The 8,854-nt window shown below is 45.7% G+C and overlaps 1 protein-coding gene across 1 annotated transcript; it reads left to right on the plus strand.

Annotated features, from left to right (window-relative positions):
* The first annotated feature begins 5,742 nt into the window (after positions 1-5,742).
* Positions 5,743-7,462, plus strand: LOC106949332 (forkhead box protein B1-like). Its single transcript, XM_015035501.1, has one exon. The coding sequence runs from the start codon at positions 6,053-6,055 to the stop codon at positions 6,950-6,952; it is 900 nt and encodes a 299-aa protein (XP_014890987.1). The 5' UTR covers positions 5,743-6,052; the 3' UTR covers positions 6,953-7,462.
* Positions 7,463-8,854: the final 1,392 nt, after the last annotated feature.

An 8,854-nucleotide genomic window follows, 5' to 3' on the forward strand; every position in this document is an offset into this window, starting at 1 on the left:
ATCTGTTCTGTTTGTTCAGCAGCTTCTGCTTCGTTCACCGAGATTTGCTGCGAATATTTACTCTGAGATTCTCCAGGAAAGAGATTCAGTTTCTGAGAAAAACTCAATGAAGAAAGAACGAGGCTGCAAAAGGAACTGGAACCAGAAAAGTTCCCTGTTTCGGTTCCTTTTCCTGTACTGTTCTAGTCCAGTTCTTTTTTTTTCCCGATTCAGTTTTTTCCGGATCTCTGATGTGGAATCAGTCTCTGATCCGGTTCTTAACTCAGAGAGACTGAACTGTCAGCCTCTGCTGCAGAAACATGCAGTTTTATTTCTCGTTATTTAATATGACCGGATCTATAGAAACATGCATTCAGAGGAAATCATTAACAATCATCGCAGCGGAGTTCCGGATCCCGCCTGTTCCCAGCAGTTCGGTTCCAGCAGCAGCTCCATGGATCAGATTTGCTCCGGTTCGTCTGGAGCATCAGCAGGAATCTGAGCTGCAGGTTTAAAGCAGATAAATCCTCTCTGTGTAAAGAGCGTCACTTCCTCTGTCTTTATTATTGCATAACAGCCCAGTAAATACAGCAGATCCATCCAGCTTAATGGCTCCCAGGATGCAGCGCGACAGCTTGACTTATGCGGCACCAACAGAACCGGAACCGGGATTCAGCGCGAAGCCCGGCATTAATGTCCCATTACCGCGGGAGCTGCGGGCCCCCGCCCCGGGCCCCTCCATGAGGGCCCTGGGTGCGCCGCCTTAATGCCGCCGCCTCTCAGGTCAAATTGACTCCGTCTGGAGAGCAGAGCAATCAGCCGAGCGGAGCCCCGCGCAGTAAATCTTGACCTTAACGCAGAGCTCGCCTCGGGGATTTCCGCTCTGATCTGTGGGTTTAGTCCCTCCGGCTCTCCGCTGCCTCTCTGGGCCGATGAGCGGCGGCTTTCCAAGCCGAACCCAGCCGAACCGGCGGAGGACGGGAAGCTGCGGATGAACAGCTGCTAACAGCTTCCTGCCGGGATCAGGGCCGAACCTGATCCAGAGGATTCAGCGGGAAACTCTGCAGCTGTTTGACAGCTGAGACACCGAACCGGGCCAAATGAGTCGAACTCCAGTAGCTTCCTGTGTTCTGTCTATCGGTCAGACCTCGTGGTAATGCGCATGCGCACATCGATGTTTCGTTTCTTATAAATCCATCATACCTGTAGGAGTTTCATTTTGTGTTTTATTTCTCAGAAGTTTACGGTAAATAAAAAAAATAAAATAAGAAAAATCTAGTTATTTCCATGCAGAGTCCAGAAAGAGGTGATGTTCTGCTTGTAGCCCAACAGCTTCGGTCAGCATCCAGCTACTCATCAGCTTTTTTAGGACATATTCCTGCAGTTTTCTAAAGAGGTATTAAAATACTAAAAAGGTAGATTAGCTATACGGACAAAATATCCCGACCACATTTGTAGTCAAACAGTATTTGTAGTAATAGTGACGCTAAACGGGACGAATGTCTTGTTTACAGTTTGGTAACAATATTGGAAACAGCAAAAGTCATTTATGTTAATATGTTTGATTAACATAGCAGCTTAATTAAATAAAATTTACCGTAAACAAAACATACAGGTATGACGGATTGATAAGAAATCTGCTGAGTAAGCAGTATGTGACGTAACATCAATGTGCGCATGCGCATTACCATAAAGTATGCTGGATTTACGGTATGACAAATCAGAACACCTGTTCTGCTGCTGTTCCCAGATCTGGACCCAGTTCTGGTTCTGCCTTCAGTCACATCCAGGCATCCAACTTCAGGTTCATAGACCAGAGGAACTTCCTGTGGACCAGAGGAACTTCCTGTGGACCAGAGGAACTTCCTGTTTCTGACGGAGCGTTAATGAACATTTAGATCCAGAATTAAATTTGTGTTTTGAGTTTCGGTTGGACCGACGCTCCTCAAAGTTCTGGGACGCGATCAGAGATCGATGTGTTGCTGCCCGCGGCCCAGCTCGGCCCGCTCTCCCCGTGTTCAGAACCCTTTCCTCGCTGCAGCAGCAATTCTTCTCCTCTGAAGGAAAGGAAGCGTGCGTCTGCCGAGTGTTTTCAAAAAGCTCAGCCATCAGCAGCAGATGAGCAGATGAGCTAATTAAACGGCTACTTTTTACAAGTCGTCTCAATAAATCTGAGTAAATGAACAGGCGTTTCTACGGCTGCTACATTAAATCTGCATCCAGCATTTAATGGATGTGCAGGAGGAGAGCGGCGCTCTGCCACTGTGAAGCCGCTGAATTAGCATAACTACTTCCAGCATGTTTCTTAAATAATGCTCTCATTTGCACATCACTGACTTGGCTAATTCAGGCTGCAGTGAGGGCGGCCTCGTAATTAAAGAATCCCACTTTAATTTTTAATGAAGTTTATGTTTCATCAATCCTGACAGTAATGACGGGGCGCGGAAACAAAAAGGCTGCTAATAATTAAATTCTCCTGCCGCTTTGAGGGATAATAACTCCTGAGGAGGAATTACTGACTAATTATTAATTAGACATTCAGACCTGAGATCAGCTTTAACGAGCCGGAAGCTAAATCAGGTTCTGATCCGATGTCAGGCCATCGGGTGTGACTGGGATCACACTTCTTTTCCCAGTAGCTCTGGAGACGTTCCCGACGGTTTTCCCTGGTCTGCGGCTGCAGCCGGAGTGACGGAAAAATGACGTTTTTACCTAATTGAATTTAATTTTCCGTTTTTTTATCTACCTGTTATTGATGTGCAGCAATTAGTGTATAAAATAAACTCTGACCTTTATTTTGATCCTCCTGAGCTGCAGACGGGTTCTACTGGACGGTCCAACCCAATACGATGGATCCTGGAGGTCTTCTCTGGGTTTCCGGGTCAGAACCTCTCACCACCAGCCTGGACTCCCAGACCTCTGATCTGTCAGATTTTACCTGCTGTCAGAGCAGTGGCTCACCTTGTGGGCGGAGCTAACTCTGGCACACCTGAGCTGCATTCCTCACTCACCTGGAGGCTCTTTGGACGGGTGGAGCATGAAAACATCTCTGAACTCCAACAAAGGAAAGGTTCCTGAAGGGAACTCAGACTTTTAGGTCCTACCAGAACACGATGAAGATGGAGCTGGTTGAACCAGAAGCCCAGACCCAGCCCAGCTGGTCCGTCTGTCAGTGATCGGTTCTGATGATCTATTCACTTTGGATTTAACTGAAGTCAAGTTCTCCTCCAGCACTGAGCAGAAACGACAAGCAGCCCAAAACGTTGAAACATTTCACTTCTGACATGTTTAGTCCTGACCAAAGACTCAGGTATTTAGCTACCTTGGCAACTGAACCTCTCAGGTGTGCAGAGTTCACTGTCTGTGGGACATTTAGCATTCCACAACCCAATGAGATGTTTGACGGAGTCCCAGTGTGTCCAACAGGTGGAGCAGAAGAATGTTGAGAGGATAACGAGAGCAGGAAAAACTCCTGCTCTTCCTGAAGCTCCGCCTCCAGGAAGTCGTCCCAACATGGCTCCTCTATTAACTCTGTAACATTTTTACCAGCGTCGCTCTGAGCAACAGTTGTTAATGAGCTCAGCAGATGTTTGCTAATTGCTGCTGGATAGTCTGAAGGAGCTGAGGAGCCTTGAATGTGGGGCTGAGCCCACCCAGGTGTTAAATGGTTCAAAGGAATTCTCTAACATGAATTAATCAAAGCAGCACTCCAGGAAAAAACATGAAAACATGATGAAAGATCAAAAAGGTTTATTTTATGTAAAACTGGCTTTTAAAACTAAAATAAGTCCAGGTAATGCAGCACAGGAGAGCAGTAGGAGAAGGTGGTCAGTTTGTCCTGTAGCAGCATGACTACAGCCAGCGCTCAGGATGACCCCAGCCTCAGAGGAAAGAATCCAGGTCAACTGGAGTTGGTTCCACTGGAGAGCAGACCTCCTCCCATTCAGAACCTCCAGAACCAGCAGAACCTCCAGAACCAGCAACCTGCAGGCTGAACTGGACCAGTCTGGTTCTGATCTGTCTGAACTCTTCTAAGGTGACTTTCCTTTGACATGAGGGGGCGGAGCCACATGACTGAAGAAGAGTGTCAATTTAAAAAACTATTTACTTGGATGACGTCAGAAGCTGAGAGCCTGTGATTGGTTGAGCAGCAGCCAATCAGAGGGCCCAGCATGTCTGCTTTTATTGGCTCTGAGGAAATATTTGCTTCGTGTTTGTGTAAACTCTGTTTGTTCTGATTGATTTAACTTTCCCCAGTTAAATCAATATTTCTGATCAAATGCATACATTTCTTTATTTCCAGTTTTGTAAAACATTTTGTTCCAGACTCAACTCACCAATAAGTAAGAAAAATAAAATAGATGCATTTCCATCTTTTTAAAAGTATAAACTAATTATGTTTTGGTTCCAAGTTTCAAAGAAAATGTTTCATTTTGCTTAAATATAAAATTTAATACTAAAAATTAACAACTAAAAAATGCACTAAATAAAATCGTATGAGAGAGAAGAACTGAATAATTCAGCAGTTTCATTTTAATTTATTAGGTCAATAAAATAAAACAAATAATTAAACAAGCAACACAAATACGATCAAATAAACAGAATCTGAGCAAAAAGGGAAATTACAAAATTATTTCACAATAAATATAAATTAATGAGACTTTTAACCCGACTGTCACTTCAGCAGCGCCCGGGTCAAAGGTCAGACGTGTTAAAGTGGTTAAATGTAACCGACCCCCACCAAACACACACACACGCACACACACACACACACACACACACACACACTCCACCCGGTCTTCATGTTTAATCCTCCATCTGCTCCTTCATCATGAAGCTAAAATAAATTCTTTAAACTGTTCAGTGAAATTAATCTTCAATTAAATAATTAAAATCAAATGTGAGAAATAGCGGAACAGAAAAGATGAAATCGGCTTCAACATTTATGACAACAGCGTAAAAAAACCCGTTTCTTTGAATTGTACAAAATGCTGCAATAAAATATTATTATTATTATTATTATTATTATTATTATTATTATTATTATTATTATTATTATTATTATCATCATTATCACTAGTAGTAGTAATATTAATAATAACTGCGCCAACACAGAACTTAGAATTTTAAAATCTTTAAAAACTAAAACCTGACTACAAAAGTTTTTATTAAAATTAAATTACATTTTTAAGGTTAATTTTCCTCGCAGTCCGCGACATTAAAGGAGATTAAATAAAGAAAATATGAATCCAGAAGCAGCAGAGAAAACGAACCGTTAACGTTTAATATTTGGTTTAAAAGTAAAACAAAAAACATAAATTAGATTAAAAAAAGACCACAGAAATTCTGCTCCATTCATTTTTTACTTATTCATATTTAGATTTTTTTATAGCTTGTTTACCTGAGCCTTCCTCCTCATCCTCCTCTTCCTCAGTAGCGCTGAAGAGGATAAAGAAATGGAAGCGGCTCCGGCGGCTCTCAGCGGACCTATTTGTCACAGCAAATTGGAGGGGCCCCACAGCCCACTCAGAAACACGCACCCGCCGCTCCCACGCTCACACCGTGCGTGAGAGGCTCCGCAGCGACCCGCAGCGACCCGCAGCGCGGATCCTCCCCGTCATCAGCCTCCTCTGCCCGGCCGCAGCTCCGCCAGCTGCTCCTCCACTCAACCTGAGCGCGTCCACGTGAGCGTGCACGGCTCCCACACACACCCACCCCCCTTCCTACGTGTGGCCGTCACGTGACTGTGGAAAAGTGTCCCATTAATGAAGCCGCTCCGCCGCCAGCGCTGACAGCCGCGCAGGGAGCCGAGCGGAGCAGAGCGGGACATGGAGGAGGACAGGGCCGCCTAGCGCAGCGCAGCAGCGGCCACAGAGAGCACGGAGCCCCGCAGCCTGCCGGAGGAGAACCGGAGGACCATCCGCTGCTGCTCATCCAACTTTCCCTGAACTTTATCTCAAGAGTTTCCCTCCCAGCCCAGACGGGACCATGCGAGTCGCTGTGCGTAAAGACCCAGTGAGGAGCTGAAAGTTTGGAGAGACTCTGACTGGAGTGATTCGGGCTGTTCGGAACCATGCCGCGGCCCGGCAGAAACACGTACAGCGACCAGAAGCCGCCCTACTCTTACATCTCCCTGACGGCCATGGCCATCCAGAGCTGCCCGGACAAGATGCTGCCGCTCAGCGACATCTACAAGTTCATCATGGAGCGTTTCCCCTACTACCGGGAGAACACGCAGCGCTGGCAGAACTCCCTGCGGCACAATCTCTCCTTCAACGACTGCTTCATCAAGATCCCGCGCCGGCCGGACCAGCCTGGAAAGGGCAGCTTCTGGGCGCTGCACCCCAACTGTGGGGACATGTTCGAGAACGGAAGCTTCCTGCGGCGCCGGAAGCGCTTCAAGGTGGGCGGCGTGCCGGTGCCGGACCCGTTGGGCCCCAGCAAGCCACAGGACGCCGCGCACTTCCTGCATCAGCAGGCCAAGCTGCGGCTGAGCGCGCTGCACGCCGCCGCGCATCTCCCGCAGGTCCCTGCGGGGTACGGCCTGGGCTCCACGCAGCAGTCCGGCTTCAAGCACCCGTTCGCCATCGAGAACATCATCGCCAGAGAGTACAAGGTTCCCGGCGGACTGGCCGCCTTCCCGGCCGCCGGATACCCGCTGCACAACCAGCTGAGCCCGGCCTGGCCGCACATGTACGGCCCGGGCGTCATGGACCCCGCGGCGCCCCTCTCCGTAGCTCCCGCGGACTACTCGGCCTACGGCATGCCGCTGAAGACGCTCTGCCACGGCGGACAGACTCTGCCCGCCATCCCGGTGCCCATCAAACCCGCACCCGGCCTGCCCGCACACATCTCGGCCTTCCTGGCCCACTCCCCGCGTTCCCTGAGCCCGACGTCTCCGCAGGCAGCCGCCGGCCAGGGCAGCCCGGCCGGGCCCGCAGAGCCGCTGCAGTCCGCGGTGGCGGTGCACTGAGCGCCACGCAGGACCGCATGACCGCAGAACGCGGGTCAAGCTGCGGGTTCGTGTCTGTTAATGAGACCTTTGACCTTCCACGGAGCCCGGTTCGGATCTGGAGGTTCGGTGGGTCCAGCAGAGACATGAAGCTGAAGGAAACTCATGAATGAAACCGAACTTTATCGGAACTTCAGAGGAAAGTCCCGGAAAACCAAATATTTCATTTTTTCCTTCAGTTTGTTTCTAAAACTGGAAAACAGAGAGAGAACAGTTCTACCGACGGAACCACGACGGAGAAGCACTTTGAAGGAAGAACCGGAGGCCTCGCTGTGTGTGTGTGTGTGTGTGTGTGTGTGTGTGTGTGTGTGTGTGCATGCTGCTGTAAAAATGTTCCTGAGCATCAAAAAGCATGAATCGTCTGCAGCTCCTCTGTTTGCTTTATTCTCTCGTTGTTGGTGGAAACATTTAAAGAACATATTTTTAAAAATGTTTCATTTATTTCTGGCTCTTTTAAAAAAAAAAAATAGTCCCACATTTTACTCGTTTTTATTTTCTAATTGTTGCAAATGTTGAAAAACTACCACAATTATTTTATCTTCATTTCGCTTGTTTTTAGCCAGAAAAATCAATTTACCGACGTTCATATTGGTCCAAAAACAGTTTGAAACTGAAACCGGACAAACCGAAGCTAAAAGTGAATTTATAATGGAAATGAATAATGATAAGTGGTGTGTGTGTTTCAGGAGCAGCAGCTCACCTGTCCGCAGGTGAAGCTCCAGCAGCTTCTCGCTTCCCGTCGCTTTGAATTCAAACTGTTTTCTTTCAGATTCAGTTTCCCCTGAAATTCTCTGTAATTCAGATGAAAACAGATTTTACTTGATGCTTCTGGAGTTGCAAATTCAGAGTTTTTCATTTTTTACTGATGAAAAAAGTCAGAAGATTTAATATTTCTGTGAATCAGAAACTTTATTTTATTTTACGGGATGTTCATCTCGTTTCCGGCTCGGTTTATTTTATTAATTTATTCTTTTTTTCGTGTGATACCTGGTGTAAAAAAAATTAAATGTATTTTTTAAATTTAGTTTCGCTTAATTTGATCCTACAATGTTTTTTTTTTTTCAAATGTGTTTTCATGAAAGGAAAGAAATTGTTTCCATAAATAAAACAAAAACGCCTTTTTGCGATAAATGTGTTTATTTTCAGTTAAACACACAGGCGCGCGCATCTGGTGTTTTCTAACTAAATTCACCTGTAGCTCGAATTTAAAGAAATGTATATTAAAATAATAAATGACATCTGCGGCAGCGTTATGCTTTCTGTGTGTGTATATGCAGAGGTGGAGATGATCCATAAACTCATGCAAGAGTCGCAATATGTGAAAATATTTTTATTCAAATAAAAGTAAAAAGTCGTCCAAACAAGAGTAAATAAAGTAAAGCGAGTTCTGATCTGAACGTGTTATTTAATATTTTAAAACGACGTCATCACAGAGACAAAATATATGTGCAAATATTATGTTAAAGACTAAATGAGAAAATAATAGAGTGGAAAAAATAATTATGGTTTCATTATGAATAAAACCATAATATCACAAACTTAAACTAGAAGGTGATAAATGTCCGAAAGTGTCCCAAAGAAACAAGAGCAACAAAGCTGGTAGAGAAACAAGAGGTCTCACTCTAACATGATCTAACCCGACCGGCACCAGAACCTCAAAATCAACCAGCTACTGACCAGACTTCTGATCCGGTTCTGTTTGGTCCGAACCAGAACTTTCCATCTCAGGTTCCAGGTCCGTTCATTTCAAACAGATCCGGCAGCTGAAGGTTTTTTAAAAACATACAGCGTAATATAGTAACAGGTTAGTTAAAGAGGTTAGTTAACAGAGTTAGCAGGTTAGTTAACGTGTTAGTAACAGGT

Source organism: Poecilia latipinna, unplaced genomic scaffold (assembly GCF_001443285.1).
Source record: "Poecilia latipinna isolate Pla-1442-1.1 unplaced genomic scaffold, P_latipinna-1.0 Scaffold336, whole genome shotgun sequence".
Classification (NCBI taxonomy): domain Eukaryota; kingdom Metazoa; phylum Chordata; class Actinopteri; order Cyprinodontiformes; family Poeciliidae; genus Poecilia; species Poecilia latipinna.

What these genes read in the sequence shown, in the direction of transcription:
- LOC106949332 (XM_015035501.1), top strand. Translation starts at nt 6,053, where the DNA reads ATGCCGCGGCCCGGCAGAAACACGTACAGCGACCAGAAGCCGCCCTAC.